We start from the raw sequence: 17,491 nt of genomic DNA on the forward strand, positions 1-17,491 counted from the left end.
ATGTCTTCATTTTTCACGACGAGGCCGTCGTCGTCTTCCTTCTTCTTGGCGTCATTCTTATTGTTGCTGACGGCAGTGGAAAGTGCATATTCCGGGTCGCGTGACGATATCCACCTTTCATGAGAGGTTTGTAAGCCCACTCTAAACCCCAAATTGAGGAGTAGAAGTATCTTGACGAAATCGTCAAAAAATAACGTAAGTTGAATAACAAAAGCAACAGGACTCGAATGTACAAACAAGAGTCTTCGTGAGACTTCATTACATCAAATGTATCTTCGGTCTAACGGAACTCCTTGATTTAAAATAAAAAATTGTTGGTGTTGTTAAATTCTTGAATTTTTTTTAAAGAAATTAAAATTTAGCTGTTTTCTTTTTCTTCTCTAAAATTACATTAAACCTTTAGCCATTTTTGCAATTAATTAGTTTTGATTTTGAACGCCTATTAGGTAATTATTTTCTAAAATAAAAAACACAAAATGGAAGGTTTCGTTGTTCGGCGGGGATTAATCCCAAATCCAAAACATTAATTATCGGCGTTCGCGGGTAAACACTTTGGCAGTAATGAATTGATATACTCTCTCTAAAACCCAAACGAAAGACGAACAAGTTCAGAAAAAAAAAAAAAAAAAAAAAAAATGGACGACGAAGCGGCGATCAGCGAGAGGGAGAGACTCCAGATCGAGCAGATTATGGAGCTCGATCTCGAGGAATTGCTCGTTGAAGAGGTCGATGATCTCAACGACTCTTCCGACGACGACGACGATCGTCGTGCCAAGTAATCCTCCATCTTTCCTGGCTCGTTTCGACCGAGCCTTTTTCTCCTGTTGTTTGGTTGCGGTTCTATCTTGTGTTGTTCTGACATAATTTCTGGCTTCCGTTTCATAAATTTTACGACATAGGGTTTTGCAAAGAAAATGGAAACACCAATCTAGAGTTTTAAATCGTAGGGATCACTGTTTGATTTGAGGGTTACGAAATTACTGAGCTTGTTTGTAGAGTACAATTTGTAAAAACGCTTGCTCTTCGAACTTAGCTGAGCAAGTGGGTCTATGGCAATCTTAGTCTGATAGAGCAAACGATTTCTGTTGTTATGAGACCTCGATTTTATACCGTTTTCTATGATTTAATTGGGCATTTGCTTCAACAAATTGAAGCGGCCACAGTTATGATGGCGCCGGAGCATCAGGCGGAGTTACGTTCAACACTCTTTTGGCTTCACTGCACACTTATCTTGGGGGTATAAATGTTGTGTTTTTTTTTTATGATTAGATATTTTAATTAATTTTCTTAAAATTTTCGCCTTTCTTGCATTTGCAGACGTTGACGATACACACCACAGGGTCTCCTTTCTGGAGGGCGGTGCTACTCTGATGATCCCCATTTTTTATCTTGAAGGTGATGATTCTTACCTTTTACATACTTTCATTTTTGTTTGCATTTGGATTCTAATCTCGTATCTACCTAATCAGCGTAGCTGATTGATTTGTTTAATGTAATACATTGGTGTGTTTGCGAGCTACAAGCTAGCAAAGTCAAAGTCCATACAGCCTTCCTCGCAAGGATTGAGATGGTGTTTCCACGGTTTTTGCTCCTTCAAACAAACACAACTAGATTAACTATAAGCAATTGAGTTTAAGTCGATTAGAACAGAGAGGCATAAGACTGCTCATAATTAGCATTGTTGATTTTCCCTCTATTAACCCACAGCTCTTTCTGAAACAAAGTCATTCTAACCTTGATGTGTTTGCTATATTCAGGAGTTGTTCTATTTCCGGAGGCTACCCTTCCTCTCAGAGTTGTTGAGCCCAATTTCATTGCTGCTGTTGAGAGAGTATTGATCCACCAAGCTGATACGCCCAATACAGTTGGTGTGGTAGGAAAACTCGCTATATAGCCTACAGACTATTATGCTAACAAAATTTTGTTATATGCTTAATTTTATCGTTTTAATTTTTTTTTTCATCTTTATTGGAATCTGAGATTGAATTGGAAAATTTCCTAGGTTCGAGTTCATCGGAATCGAGAAAATGGAAGAATACAATTTTCTACTGTTGGCACTACTGCACAGGTCAGTCAACACTTATCCCATTGCATAGTATATTCTTTGTACATACATACATGGGTTTTATCCAACTGTAATTTTACATGATTTCATGTAAAGCTCAGTTTGCATGCTGTTTAGAGGGATCCTCTCTAGACCCAATGAATTTTTTATTTATTTATTTTTTATTTCATAGAGGATGTTGACTTGTCAAAGTCCATAAGAAGCAACTTCATTATCAAATCAGATGTTAGCTTAACTCATCAAGCAATTTTAGTGGTACAAACACATGGGATTTTTACTGATTCGACTGTCAAATTTTTTCTTAGTCAAACTAAAAACAAGTTTTAAGAACTCAGTGTAATACGGAGCTTCTCAGGCCAACTTTTGAATTTTCTGTGTTATTGTATGTGACTTTTAAAATCTGTACTATGCACTCTGATTCTGCTAAAGCGACGCGGTCTATAGTTTTAAAGCAGTAAGATGCTTCGAGGATATTATTATGGTGGTTCTGTATGTTAAGAAACATCTTAAAACATCCATGAATCATGCTTCTTATGACTCACAGCCGCCTCTTGATGTGCTGATCAATCCTTTGTTCACTTTCTTGATTCATTACTTGTAGATTCGACAATTCCGGAGATTAGAGGATGGTTCATTGAATGTTGTAACCCGTGGTCAGCAACGATTTCGTCTCTTACGACGTTGGGTTGATGTGGAAGGAGTGGTTAGAAATTCTTCATTCTTCAGTTACTATTTAGTAATTGTCTTCTTTTTTTTATTTCGCAAATATAGACTGATAGATTGTCAAAATACCTTTTTTTTACAGCCCTGCGGTGAAGTACAAATCATCCAGGAAGATTTACCATTAAGGACTCCACGTGATGCAATGGGAGATTTAGCACCACTTGGTAGTGGCCAATATCAGACGCCTTCAAAGGCTTCACTTGGTAGTACATTAGAAAAAATTAGAGATCTCGGGGATGAGTCTGTGGCGAATTCAGATGGAAGCTTTGAGAGGTCTCTTTCATTAGCGGAAAGGAAAATTCACGAGTCTGCAGTTAGGTCTTTTCATAAATCTGATACCTCTGATGAATCAACCAGTACCGATGATGAAAGATCAGAAGTTCAGCTTGAAGAAGATCATCACGACTCTGATTCCTTTCATTCGTTAAACTCAGAACCTGAGAACGAGGATTCCACAACAGAGTCGCACAAAGGGAAACACATGACATATTGGAGGAATAGAAATATTAACCACCTGCGAAGAGTATCAAGAACCTTCTTGCCCTATTGGGTTTATCGAATGTATGATTCTTATTGTCTAGCTCAGAGGGCAGCAGGTACTTGAGTGTTTTTTTATTTATTTTTTTTGTTGTTTTTGTTTTTCATGCTTCAGCAGATTTCAATTTTTCAAGCCTTCTGAGTTCATGGAGCATGGCCATCATAATATCATCGCTACAAGTCACAATATCATATTGTGGAGATCTCTATTTTTTTAATGCAGAGCTGTGGAAACAGATAGTTGGATCACCAAGTATGGAAGGACTCGTAAATAAGCCTGATCTTTTGTCATTCTACATCGCAAGTAAAATCCCAGTGTCCGAATCAACACGGCAAGAGCTTCTGGAAATTGATGGCATTTCTTATCGGTTGCGTCGAGAGATTGAGCTGCTTCAGAGTGTAGATCTTATTCGATGTAGAGACTGTCAGGTATGTACATACATATCTTCTCTCGTCTCCTAAAAGAAAAATCTTAGTCAAGCTGATTATGCAGAGTGTAATAGCAAGACGAAGCGATATGCTTGTGATGTCTAGCGAGGGTCCATTGGGTGCTTATGTGAATCCTCACGGTTTCGTTCACGAGGTCATGACTCTCTACAGAGCAACTGGCTTGGCAGTTATAGGCCGGCCTGTCACCGAATACAGCTGGTTTCCAGGGTAAAAATATAGTATTCTTCATTCAGAAGTATGGTGTTACCGTGAATAAAACTGACTTTTTTTTTTTTAGATATGCATGGACGATAACAAACTGCGCTTCATGTGAAACCCAGATGGGATGGCTATTTACAGCCACAAAGAAGAATCTGAAGCCTAGGTTGTTTTGGGGAATTCGTGGCTCTCAAGTCTCTGATAATACACATTAACAAAACATGATTGTGCATTATACCCAGTTTTATCTGTAAATTAGCCTGCTTGTGTAAACATTCTACTGTATTCAGTGGGTCCAGTTTTGCATTAGAATCCCAGCTATAAATGTAGTTCCTGGTTTGGCACTTGGAAGTTGGAACTGGGTTTTTTTTTTTTTTGGTAGCTTTATTTCCCTTTTTTTCATAATCAGGTATGTAGGTTCTGTCAACTTCAGTTCATAAAGAATTATGAATGTCGTGCAACTAAGAAAAACAACGCCAATTATGGACTTTGAACTTTGATTCAAAACACTTAACTTTTATTGAATTTAAACAGTAGTTGAAAACAAATTACAATCTCGAAAAATCAAACAAACAATGTAACATTGATAACTCGCATAATACAGAAAAATCAGTGGCTCAGATAGTAACTTTTAGCGATAGCTGCGGTAGAGAGGGCTGTACATGCAGCTCTCGGCGTACTTAACAAGGTCATTCGGACGAGGAAGATTCGAAGCCAGTCCTGCATAGCAAAAAAGACATGCCATTTGAGATAAGAACACATTTTGTAATACAGAGTCTAGTGCCTAGAAAAGATGACTCACCAAGCTCATACACCTTTGCGGCGACACAAGCTGCAATGTGGGCCGATATCTTCCTGATGTTTGTGAACGGAGGGTAAATCAGTCCTTTCTCATAGTTCTCTTGTGTCACCTGACTCGCCAAAGCTTCGGCTGTTGCACAAGTGATGTTATTACATGAGCCCGAGTTATTTGAAGAAAAATTTACGTTCGAAACAGTATAGTTTTTTGGTGTACTTACAGGCAGCCAAAAGCATGTCATCGTGTACGCGGATGGCTCCGGAGATGATCAAGCCCAAACCGAAGCCGGGGAAAATATAAGCATTGTTGGATTGGCCGGGCACAAATACTTGTCCCTCGTATTCCACGGGGTCGAATGGACTTCCACTAGCATATATGGCCCGACCCTGTTAAATCGAGAGAGTAAGATTCCCATAAATAATCTTGAATTGTTATTATGTGAGTTGCATTATGGTCCTTAAACTAATTTAATTAAGAGATATATCATCAATTATTTAGTTTGTTACAGACAGTTCGATTCTTTTGATACCGATGTTGAACTTTTAAACAGAATCCAACACCAAAATTAATATACCTTATTACAAGAGAATCGTATTCTGTTTTTCCGTAGTTGTTTAGCTATGTAAAACGTTTTTTAGGGTAATTTTATATTTTCATTAATTTCTCTAGCAAAGTTTATAAGCTGTTTAAGAATTTAAATATGTTTTATTTAGTATCAAAATTCATAAAAATGAATAAATAAATAAAAAATTGCATTTATACGATCAGATAAAAGCTGCTATAAGATCAATAGTTGGAACTTTGAAGGTATTTTTGCCTATTAAATTAGTTGATGCACAAAAATGCTACTAAAAAGTAGTTTGCCAACTATTTCAATATTTTTTTCTTTTTATAAAAAGCCAGAAAATTGTACCTTGGTCCATGTGTAAGCTTCCTCGGCTGTGCACTCGGACTGTGACGTGGGGTTCGAAAGAGCAAGAATGAGAGGTCTCTGCAAGACAACCAAAATGCAAGTTTTATGTGGTCTGAGACTTTAACAGCAATACTCTAGTCGGATCCGAAACATACCTCATTGAAGCACGCCATAGCCTCAACCACCTCTTTTGTGAAAGTCTTTCCTACTCCGGATGATCCTATCAGCACCGTTGGCTTGATGGCCTGAAACAGATTAATGAGCTTAGTATTACCAAACCATAATACTAAATTAATATTAAAAAAAAGCTTAGTTCCATACCTTGACAGCATTGATGAGTTCCTTGACAGGTTCATGGTCATGAGCCCATGGCTTCTTAAAGTGTTGAAGCGACTCGTGACGCGATTTAACTATCAGTCCCTGCAACAGAATCAACAGCCTTGTTTAGATTCAGTATATATATATATATATATATATATATATATATATATATATATGTTCCCTTGTAATTTTTTACCAAGTCTGTTATTAATTATTTTACCTTGGAGTCCACAAGCCAAATCTTCTTCCGGGTTTCTTCCAATGGAGCTTTTGTCTGCCAGGGAATCAGTTTGAGTTAATTATATTTCATTCTCAGGTGGAACAAACTCACATGGCTTAATCCGAATGTACCTCTTTGGATATCTGAAGAGCTATGAGCTCTGCTATGCCAGTCCCAGCCTTAAATTAAGCCACCGCAAGAAACAAATTGAGAATCAACGCTACGTACAAAGCACGAAAAATACAATAATATATAGACAGGTTTTATTAATTTTATTTTTTAGGAGTACCTCTCCAGCGCCGAGGAACAAGTAAGTGTGATCGGCTAGTTTTCCTCCGAGAAGTTTCAATGAGGAAATAAGGCCGGCCAAAACCACAGACGCCGTGCCCTGAGTCACATATGGAATAGGAAAAAATGAATAAGAAATTGAAACTCGTAATAGAAAACATGATCATCCAGAGAATTGGATGCAAATATCCTTACCTGTATGTCATCATTGAAAACAAGGTGGCTTGGGCTGTACTTGGAGAGCAACTCGAACGCGTTGTGGTTCGCAAAATCTTCAAACTGAAAACAGAAAAAAAGAAAATGATAAATTTGAATGCGTTAAATTGAAATAAGCATAGGAATATAGGATGTTTGATGATATACCTGAATCAGGACTTTCTCGCCGTAGATCTGCTTAACAGCGGACATGAACTCCTCTACAAGCTCCGCGTATTCCTGTTACAAGAATAGCAAGAAAATCAAAACAAGTTCATAGTTCAAATTATAACGAATGGAGAGAGAGAGATAGGAGGAAAAAGTCAAACCTTCCCGGTGGCTCTCTTGTGCCTGAGACCAATGTAGAACTCGTCATTCAACAGCTTCTCGTTGTTTGTTCCAACGTCAATGGTAACAGGCAAGCACTTCACACAACAAAAATTTAGTTCAATCTCTTTGAAACAATGTCACTCAAAAGTAATGGAACATGAAAAGTCAACAAGGTTGACTTACTGCAGAAGGAAGAAGGCCACCAAGTGCCGTGTACAATGAGAGCTTTCCAACCGGGATTCCCATCCCCTGAAACGAATTCGAAACCCGACCACATATATATTAGTACAGTCATACATTGATGAGGTCATATATATATATATATATTTATATACCTGGCAACCAAGATCTCCGAGCCCCAAAATACGCTCGCCGTCGGTCACCACAATGACCTGAATGTTCCTCTCCGGCCAGTTCTTCAGCACTTCCAGAATCTTACCCCTAACACATTTTATTGGATAATTATTTATTGGAAAACTATACAAGAGTGTTTTTGGAAAGGAAAAAAAAAAAGTGATGAGGGACAAACTTGTCTTTCAAGCTAATGTAAAGGCCCTGAGGACGCCTGTAGATGCTTCCGTACTTCTGGCACGCCTCGCCCACCGTCGGAGTGTAAACCACCGGAAGAAGCTCTTCCACGTTGTCTATCAGAAGCTTGTAAAACAGCCTCTCATTCCTCTCCTGCAACAACAACAAAAAAAACCCCACAAAATAAGAAAAAAAACAGAAGTTACTTGTAACCCAAGTAACTACCATCTTTTTTTATTTTTATACCTGTAGATCCATCAAGGCTGTGTATTTGTGTAGTGGGACATCGTATTGGCGAATGTTGTGCATCATTCTCTTTTCCTGCACACCAAAAAATCAACATAAGCAAAACTATTCTATTTTTTTTTATTTTTTTTTATGAAAAGTTATAGTAGCATTTGAGTGAAATAAAAGAGGCATGTTATGGGTAAAAATGAGCATGAAATTACTTGAAGGTCCTGAGAGAAATGGGCGGGTGGAAGGAGGCCACGGAGATAGTGGGCGTCTCTCTCGCTGTCGCTGAAGGCGAGGCCTTTGTTGTGCCGCGGATCCCTCAGCAAACTGTAACCACTATTTATTCACAACCGAGGATTAAAATGCTAGTTATCCGTGATTTTTTATTTTACGGAAATCAATATTGTCGATGTAAATTCGAAGATATATCTTAGAGAAATTTAAAATTAGTTTTTTTTTTAGATTTTTTTATTTATTATTTTTTAACCGAAATTTTGTTATTTTCTATAGTCTAAACAAAATCTTCCAAATTTTGGTTTTTTGTCAACTTTTCACTAGAATTTTTGGTTTTGTGATATTTTTACTGGATTTTCTTTTAATTTAAGGGTGTTATAGGTAAATAAATGGCCAATTGAAATTAATGAATTTACAAAATTTAAATTTAGTGAAATAGTCAAAATGTGTAAATACTAAGTTTCAATAAAAAAAATTGACACTGATTAAGGGTTTTGAAAAGAAAATTTTCTTATATAAATTTCAAAAAAAATTTAACACAATATAAAAAAATATATTATATATATACCACCTAATTTAGCTATTTTGCTACAAACTTGACTATTTTATTAATGAGCTAGTTACTATTTTGTATAATTTGTTCCTAATTTAATTTGTTTATTTAGCATTAGATCGATGGCTTCTAGGACCGAAAAATGTATTACAAAATGAAACAAAGAAGGATAGTAGAATGTTGTGTTATAAAATCTGTTACCTCGCAACAGAGACAGTCCAAGGAGTGACAAGCTGATCCTCCGTGGCAAAATCCTCACCGTACACGTCGTCAACACCACCAGCAACATGACTGACCTTGTTATCCATTTCAGACGCTGAATCTCCACCGTTCGTCATCGCTGTGATAATCTTCTCTTTCAACGAACAAAACAACGACTTCCTATCTTCTTCTCTCAACGACGCAAAAACACCAACAACACTTCTCTTCCTCTTCTGAAATTAAAATGCAAGCACAAATACAATTTGTATGTATTTCTCGTTTTTTTCTGTGGGAAACACAAATGATACGGTCTGCTATATATACAGAGGCCCAAATGAAGACACGATTGAAGAAAATATTAAAGTGGGGATTTGTCAAGACTCGAGACCGTTGAATAAGACTAAGAGCATATTTTTTTAGTTTTATATTTGAAAATAGTGGGATTGTTTGTTGTTGTCCAGGTCAGCGTTGAGAATAATGATTCGTTTTAGATTTGGTGAACATTATCGATAATAGAAATAGAAAGTGCGTACCAGAAAGTTATGTGCTTTCATCAGCGAGATCATTTGAGGAACGTGTAACGAATGCGCGTAAATTCTTTTATGTATAGACTCTGAACGCGTTTTTCTTGAAAAAAAAATCAATATTCGTGTTGTTTTCTTGCTTACGACTTGTTTTCATTTGTACTATTTTCTTTTATTACAAAAATTACCTCAAGACAGTTATATATATCCCAAACATTTATATAGTAAGGAAAGTAATGAATATGAACTATGAAGTATTGTGATGAAATCATATTTAACTGGTTATCTAATAAAAGTTAAGCTTAAATTATTTAGTAAAAACCATAGCTTTACATAGTTGTATACAATTACGAGTAATCATCTTCATCATCACTGTTTTTAAATAAAACATGTTGTTAATTGTATGGAAGATAAACTACTTAAAGTCTTAATGTCATAAATACATTTGTATTTAGCCTCAATCATACTCAATCATGAAGTAAGACACAACTTCTTGTGACACTTCATATTCACCGACCTAGATGCTTTATATGGACGAGCTCTCAGTCAGACGTCAGCTTTTGAGGACGATAATTAATTTGATGGCTTCCTCTTCTTCTTATGAAACGATTCATACAAAAGTTAAGGTCTTTATTTGGAGACTAATGAATGAGTGACTCCATATCACCATATCGTTATCTGATAAATGTGAGTAGGGGTGGCAATTCGGGTTACGTGTCGTGTTCGTGCCGTGTCTTATTCGTTTTCATGTATTTTTTGACAGACCCAGACCCGACCCATTTATTAATCGTGTCTAGGAGCAAAACCCAAACACGACCCACTATTTTTTTGTCAAACCCGGACCTAACCCACTAAGACCCATTTATTAATGGGAAAATAACACATTTATACCCTGTGTTTTAGTGAAATGTCGAGTTTAACCCTCGGTTTTCAAAAATGTCGAGGTCATACCCTCTGTTTAACTAAAATGACGAAATTATACCCTCTGATTAACTAAAATGACAAAATTATACCCTGAAATGAATAACAGCGTCACAAATCTCCCTTTCATTGATATTAACTCTTATATAAGAAAAACCGAATCACATCTAAATCAGTACCCTAACTTCCAAATTCTCAATTTTGAAATAAAAATAGCCTTAAATTGAAATTAAATAATAATACTCATACCTTTTAAGAGATGGCTTCATTCCGTGTTCGAATTGTAACTCTAAATCCTTGATCTTTGTTCGAATATGCGATTTTGATGACTATTAACTATCGATGTTTACCAATTTGCCTCTTTCTGTGTTCTTCACGATTAAGATACTGTTGTTTATTTTTTTAGTTTTTAAATAAATTACATATATGGCGCGAATGACTAAAGATTATTGGTGTTTATATATAAATATCATAGTCAACGTCAATGAAAAGTCAATAAAAAGAATATTCGTGACACTATTGTCTATTTCAGGGTATAATTTCGTCATTTTAGTTAAACAGAAGGTATAATTTCGTCATTTTAGTAAAACAGAGGGTATGAACTCGACATTTTTGAAAACCGAGGGTTAAACTCGACATTTCACTAAAACACAGGGTATAAATGTGTTATTTTCCCTTTATTAATTGTGTCTCAATGGACCATGTAACCCACGAACCCACTTAGACCCACAGACCCATTTAGACCACTAAACTCATTTGAACATGCGAATCGGTTTAGGCCCTTAGACATGTTTACTTCAAAATATTGAAATCCTCTAAATCAAATTAAATAACAAATTAGTCAGAATAAGTAATTAATAAAAATACTCCATATAATCAACTAAGCCACCAACATAATATTTTTACTACAAAAGAGAAGTTCAAACACAATCCATTGGGTCATTATGGGTCTTTATCGTGTTTACCCATTAACAACCCATTTAATATTCGTGTCTAATTGGGTCACAATGTGTTGTCGTGTTCGTGTCGTGTTCACCCGTTATTTAATCGTGTTAATCGTATTCGACACGGATGGACTCAGATCCATTTTGGGTCGACCCAAACCCATTTACACCGTGTCGTAACCGTGTCGTGTTTCGTGTACGGTCCAAATTGTCACCCTTAAATGTGAGTGCTCACCGACGATGCGAATTCCCACAAAGTTTTAACTCTACAAGTTTAAGTATGTACGAGTTTTAGTATGCTAGGAATCGAAGTCACCAAAATTGAAGCTCGCTCATAGAAGCTCGGGGAATCAATGTTGCTCGTGTACTCATCCGAAAGTCCTTTAATTTCTACAATAGTACGTATTTGTTGGCTTTTTATTGTCCGAATTGTATTGAACTTCATAACAACTAATTTAGTTGACTCCATTCAATTAATGACTTGCTCTTATTTTATATATATATATATATATATATATATATATATATAATAATTTAAATTAAAAAAAATTGTTGATCCAACGGTTAAGATTGCTTTGAACGGCTGGCTATTTTTGCGGATCTGGTTCTGCATGTCGATGGCAGAAACAGAGAAAAAAAAAAACATTAATTGCCTCTTATTTTATTAAGGTTAACTTATATGTCCTTTTTATCTTCTATTTTATCTAGTAATGCTTCACATTCATATATGGTTTAATACAAGCGGACATTGATATATAAGCAAACTTAAAAAATGGAGCATAGATGTCTAGCACAAAAAAAGTGGAGCATCTAAAAATATATAATGGCATCGTTTGACATAGCTTTGTTTTAAAAAAAAAGTGCTTTTACATTCAGTTTTTTAAAAAAACTGTTTTTTTCAAAAACTGACAAGTTGTTTGGTAAACTGTTTATAAAACAATTGTTGTTGGTAACAAAAACTGATTTAGCGTTTGGTAAAATAAATATATTATAGTAAAAAGACTAAAATAGACATAAAATAAATATTTAACAGTGATATGGATAATCACGTGAGGATATTAAAGTAATTTTATATCAGATACAAAAACGCTTTTTCTAAAAGCTAAGATTCTTAGCTTTTGTGACTCATGTACAATTTTTAAAATCGTTTTTGAAATTTTTTCTAAAAACTGTTTTACCAAACAGTAAGATTGCATTTTGGTTTTTGCTAACAGCAAAAACAGACTTAAAAAAACTGTGCCAAACACGTCAAATATCTACTTATCCAGTGACTTGAAAAATAAATACTCCTATTCAAAAAATTTATACAATTTATAGTTTGTTAACATTTTAAAGCTTCCTCGGAATTGTTATAGAAGTTTGTTTCTGTTTTGTTGGTATATAAGATTAAAGTTGTGGGTACAAAGTTTTTTTTTCCCTAGAATCAGACCAATTCCTCACGGTTGGGTCTCGGCCGGGTCTTATGCACAAATGTGTACATGCAAGAATTCATGTGTACACATTGGTCCGTTAATAGTGTGAAAAGGGTTTTTAGTTGGTGAAGAATGACGTTTGAGTTTGTGAAGAATGACGTTTGAGTTTGTAAAAAAAAAAAAACCTAAGAAACAATAAATAGTTTCTGGTATGCCTTAAAAAAAAAAAAAATATATATATATATATATATATATATAGCTCGAGGAAATTGACTTTGACCGGTCATGACTTTTTATATACGTTTTGAAATAAATTCGGCCTCGCAAGAATATGTTATTGTTATTGATCTGTATTATCTTGACTGTTTGTGAAGATTAATATAAATTTGCAATTTTCAACAAAAAAAAAAAAAAAAAAAAAAAGTCAAATGTAGCTGAAAAAGTGTTGTTTGTTTCCTTATTCGAAAAAAAAGGTGTTTTTTGTTTCCTTTTTTATAATAATATATTTCAACATTCAACTTGACAGTGGTCTAGTATGGATGGATGATAATCAAACTATTCCAAATTAATGAACATTTTTTAAAAAAATACCATGTTGCAGAAGTTGATTATTTCAACTTCCACTTTAATTCATCCATGTTATAGTAACATAGCCATTACAAATTTATAGATTGTAAAACGAATAATATAACGAGCTAGAACACTTGAAATATTATAATTTTCAAGATTAGCGCTAATTAAAACTCGGTATTATTTCAATTTTTAAACAAATTCCTGGTAAATTTCATATTTGAAATCTCACATTCCGTTCAGTTTCCTTTATGTTGTTCTTCATTGTGATCCATTTAAAATATGATTTCTTTAATGTCAAATTCTACGTATTCATTAAGTTTGCTTGTTTATATAATAAAGCATTTAAAGTTAATTTATCTTAGTGTTTTTCATATATTTGTTTTCATTTTCTTTTTGTATCATTTTGCCATTTTTTATTGATGAAAGAATAAAATTATTTGACACTATCTTTAATTTGTTTCTTAAAAGGTAATATAGTTCTAAATGTGTTCGCTATTTTATTAATCAATTAATTTGAAATTATTAATTAATTATATTTTTATAAAATTTTAAATATGAATGATAATTGACATCAAATTATTATTATTATTATTATTATTATTATTATTATTATTATTATTATTATACATATATAAAATAGAGTACGTTTATCACTGTTCATTTTATAATGGAGTGATAAGAATGTCTTTGAAATTTATGTAATTACATGTATGCCATTAAGCTTTATAACCCTTTTAAACTTTTATAATTACAAAATTTTAAAGGAAGTTTTTCAGATAAGAAAAGTCCCACAAATTGCAAAGTTACACTATATGCCACATACTGCATACATAAATAAAAATTAAAAATTTACCATAAATGCTATTGGGGATGTGGTCGCGACCTCGACTCTCGAGATTTCGATAATAGTCTCGACAAAAGTCTTTGATTTTTTATGAGTCCATTGAGATGATGGTCTTGAGATCTCCAGAACAGTCTCCATAATTCTTTGAGTTCTGATGTAATCCTATACATACACATAGTATTAGTCTAACTAAACATTCACTTGTCTTCTTCTTCCTATATTCTTCAGATCTGTAACAACTAACAAATTTTTTTTTCCCGGTTGTTTAGTTTATAAGCAGGCAATTGATTTAGAAACAAAAGAGCTTGCAAGACAGCTATCACATAGCCAAAATCAATATAAAATCTTTATGTGAAAAAAAAAAACAAAAAATTGGCTACGTAAGCCACCTAAACTATATGAATTGTAAATTAGCCAACCTTTGGTAAATAATTTGTAAATAGCCAACTTGCATACGTGGCAGCTTATTAACTACCTAAAATATATGTTTGGTTGTGTTAAATAAGGTTTTTATTAATTTGTTAATAAGTTTACTTGGCTATTTACAAGAAATTAATCAAAGGTGAGTTATATCTCAATCCACTATATCTGTGTGGCTATATAATTAAATAACCCAAAAAAAAAATAAGGAGAGAACGAAAATTACGAACAAAGTTTCTTAGAAATTTGATGCATCCTTCGTTTGTTTTCTCTTCTGGACATCCTATAACTCTTCCTCTTTATAGATGACTCATTTGTCAATACCATCAAAAACTTACAAAAACTAAAATCTGGCTTATATGTCCCAATTTAAGCCGAGGTCAACCAAGCAACAAAGTTCAAACTAACAAACACAACGAGTTTTCATTAAAAGGGTCAGAATCTCAAACAAAAAGTTCCCTCAGACTCTATGTTAAAAATTATAAATCAGGTTTAGAAAAAATTTGACATAACTCATTATGGCGGAATTAAAAAAATCACATTTAAAAAAGCTAAGCAATGCACATATAAAGCAATAACAAAAATCCTACCGACCTCTTGAAGCGTGCTTGAATTTTGAGAAGCTTTTAGATTTTGAACACACCCTTAGTATCTTAATCTTGGTCATGGCTTGATATGCATGAGCAACCACAAAAGAATCTGCATATACGCTTAGACATATGTCTAGGAGCTGTGTATGGGCACAAGTTAATCAAGTGATTATACATTAATTTTCTTAGTCAAACGCTACTTGGAATTCTCGGCCAACTTGTGTATAAGAGAAGGCCGAGTGCCTTTGTGAGAGAGAGGGGGAGAAAGAATTATTTAGAACATAAAGGATGTTTGTTATGGTGTGATTTTTCCAAGTGATAATGAAGGCTATTATGGCTACTCAACATCGTGTATAGTCATCTTAGATCCACCAATTATAAAGTTTAAACCAAGTTTTCAAATACCGCAGTCGCGTTACACCTTTGCTTTTACTGGCAACTTGTATATCGCTTACGGTATACCGCAGTTTTGAAGCATACCACAACATTTATATATATATAAAATTTTACTGTAAAGGTTAATGTGCGGTATTTGAGGAAAAAAAAAATAGTTTTAAGATGTGCGCCATCTGCATTATTTCGCTAAATATGTGACGAATCTGTGCAAATTGTAAAATTTATGCGGTATTTGCAGGAGGATATCGCGGGATTTGACCCATCCCACGGGATACTCATCCATTTCTGTGAGTGCGAAATACGAGATCCCACGTGAGATTTGAAACAATGGTCTAGATTAACACCTCACTAAGGGTGAATCTATTCCTCTCTCGCATAATGTTACACATCCAAAATTGATTCTTTGACAAAATAACCCAACAAATATGGTTTAAGCACACATTAAGTTATTTAAATTATCACTTGAGAAAAAAAAAATCAATATCCTATGTGGCTTATCATTCATTTACCGATTTTGATTATGCAAGGGCGCCACAGCCAAGACTTAATTCTTGTGATATTATCATTAACCAATCACAATTCTATTTTTTTTTAATCCTATTTAATAAGTCAAAGACTAATAGAGAAATGATAGTTGTAAAATCAAGTATTAAAATTTACCATGTTCTTACGTTATAACCTAAATGAAGTCAGTTTTTCTAGCTGGTCATTATTTGTAATCTACGTTGTTTCTAGTCGAGAACATTTAATTTTATGTGTTCCGTCTTTATTACAGGTTATTATTTGAATTAATTGTTATTATTCTTGTTTTCAGCGTTGTTTATTGTAGTAAAACTTGTTTAATTTTTGTATTAGTTTTAATATTCACACTTTTACAGTTTTGACATCTTTGTACCCATAAATTTATGTCACCAGTATACGCAGTTTGAATTTTTGTTTGTAATTTTTTGACAATTACTTACACTAGACAAATGGACCGAACACAGCTATCCATTTTAAATGTGGCTGTCCATCTTATGAACCAAGGACATTGATCTTATGATTCGACCCTCATATGTACCATTCGAACTCGTCTTGTTGCTGGGCATTTTTCAGGTTGCTCAATAAATTAGATCGTTGGCTAAAAGCTTATCATTAAAAAGACCTGTTTACAATGTTATTAAATTACACGCGCACTGTGTCCAAAACTTAAAAGCTAGGCATAAATCACATGACTTAATTTCAATGGCACTAAAAAAACATTTCAACGATTTCATCTACTCTTGATATGTCTTCAGGCTCCATAAGTTAGATCTGCAAACAAAGTTCATGAATTAGTAGTTTCCACTACCACTAGTCCAAATATTTATTGGCAGAACAAACAAGACGCCCTACGGTAGTACATCAATTTTTATATAATTTAATTTAACCGGATCTTGTCTCGTAACTTCATGTCTCTCCCTCGTTCTTGTCGCTTTTACAATTATTATCATAGATTCTATCAAAGCCACTATCAACTTGTGCCCTGTTGTGTGAGATCAGGGTCTCAGAAGGATGAAGCGTATTCTGTTGAAGAGGATATTAGAGGACTAATCCTTGGCCACTGCTTTTAAGGAGGTCCACGAGGATACAGATTTGGAGAGGTAAATAAAATAAAATAAAAAAATACGTACATTTATATTTTTTTTAATAACGTCATGCATGAACAAAGGTTTTGTTTCAGGGCAACACCTCAAGTTGTGGGTACTGAAATGCACTCCAATTCGCTACAAAGAAGATGGAGAAGATCCAAGCCACAAATAGTTGAGGGACTCTATTATAAAGTCAAGGCACTTGAAGTTTGGCTGAGCTCTGTCAATATATGGCTAAGAAAGATTCTATTCATTGCTATTGCATAATTGCTAATATTTTTCTCGAGGATAACTGTCATTCTAATAACACACCTGACCTAAATCAGTTACGTTTTTCGCTAATTCCATGGTTCATCTAAACTCGTTGTATAATAAGAGGGGTTGAGGCTGGCTTTATTTCATCAGTTGTCGTAGTTTGTTTGTTTCTTATTGAGCACGTCTTTTTTGTGGGATGGTCAATTATTTAGT

At 34.3% G+C, this 17,491-nt stretch overlaps 2 protein-coding genes across 5 annotated transcripts; one reads left to right on the forward strand and one right to left on the reverse strand.

The window, feature by feature from the left end:
• The first annotated feature begins 458 nt into the window (after positions 1-458).
• LOC149390755 (ATP-dependent protease La (LON) domain protein) lies at positions 459-4,344 on the forward strand. 3 transcript variants are annotated; one of them, XM_089620670.1, is made up of 11 exons: positions 459-775; positions 1,155-1,237; positions 1,318-1,395; positions 1,758-1,873; positions 2,003-2,068; positions 2,667-2,768; positions 2,871-3,061; positions 3,146-3,384; positions 3,549-3,754; positions 3,819-3,982; positions 4,053-4,344. In XM_089620670.1, the coding sequence occupies exons 1-11, from the start codon at positions 636-638 to the stop codon at positions 4,186-4,188; spliced, it is 1,521 nt and encodes a 506-aa protein (XP_089476796.1). In that variant the 5' UTR covers positions 459-635; the 3' UTR covers positions 4,189-4,344. The 3 variants fall into 3 exon arrangements, with proteins under 3 accessions (XP_089476796.1, XP_089476795.1, XP_089476794.1); XM_089620669.1 differs by having other exon boundaries at positions 1,164-1,237; positions 2,871-3,384; XM_089620668.1 differs by having other exon boundaries at positions 460-775; positions 2,871-3,384.
• Positions 4,345-4,468: 124 nt separating this feature from the next.
• LOC149390756 (NADP-dependent malic enzyme-like) lies at positions 4,469-15,320 on the reverse strand. 2 transcript variants are annotated; one of them, XM_089620671.1, is made up of 20 exons: positions 15,022-15,320; positions 14,017-14,169; positions 8,790-9,022; positions 8,017-8,137; positions 7,814-7,888; positions 7,569-7,720; positions 7,375-7,480; positions 7,223-7,288; positions 7,039-7,134; positions 6,878-6,949; positions 6,710-6,793; positions 6,516-6,614; positions 6,358-6,405; positions 6,227-6,280; positions 6,007-6,105; positions 5,841-5,930; positions 5,686-5,763; positions 4,993-5,158; positions 4,776-4,904; positions 4,469-4,693 (listed from the first exon to the last, which is right to left on the reverse strand). In XM_089620671.1, the coding sequence occupies exons 2-20, from the start codon at positions 14,143-14,145 to the stop codon at positions 4,605-4,607; spliced, it is 1,986 nt and encodes a 661-aa protein (XP_089476797.1). In that variant the 5' UTR covers positions 14,146-14,169; positions 15,022-15,320; the 3' UTR covers positions 4,469-4,604. The 2 variants fall into 2 exon arrangements, with proteins under 2 accessions (XP_089476797.1, XP_089476799.1); XM_089620673.1 differs by lacking the exons at positions 14,017-14,169; positions 15,022-15,320 and adding an exon at positions 9,323-9,492.
• Between the last annotated feature and the right edge of the window lie 2,171 nt (positions 15,321-17,491).

The sequence above is a fragment of the Urtica dioica genome, chromosome 7, assembly GCF_054948205.1.
Source record: "Urtica dioica subsp. dioica isolate 48M chromosome 7, U.dioica_male_clone48M_v1_H2, whole genome shotgun sequence".
NCBI lineage: Eukaryota > Viridiplantae > Streptophyta > Magnoliopsida > Rosales > Urticaceae > Urtica > Urtica dioica.

Excerpts from the sequence above, each read along its gene's own strand:
- LOC149390755 (XM_089620668.1), top strand. The coding sequence starts at position 636 with ATGGACGACGAAGCGGCGATCAGCGAGAGGGAGAGACTCCAGATCGAG. Across the intron at positions 3,755-3,818 it reads TTCGATGTAGAGACTGTCAG|AGTGTAATAGCAAGACGAAG; the intron begins GTATGTACATAC and ends CTGATTATGCAG. Across the intron at positions 3,983-4,052 it reads GAATACAGCTGGTTTCCAGG|ATATGCATGGACGATAACAA; the intron begins GTAAAAATATAG and ends TTTTTTTTTTAG.
- LOC149390756 (XM_089620671.1), bottom strand. The coding sequence starts at position 14,145 with ATGGAGACTGTTCTGGAGATCTCAAGACCATCATCTCAATGGACTCAT. Across the intron at positions 7,721-7,813 it reads CAGCCTTGATGGATCTACAG|GAGAGGAATGAGAGGCTGTT; the intron begins GTATAAAAATAA and ends TTGTTGTTGCAG. Across the intron at positions 6,615-6,709 it reads TTTTCAATGATGACATACAG|GGCACGGCGTCTGTGGTTTT; the intron begins GTAAGGATATTT and ends TATGTGACTCAG.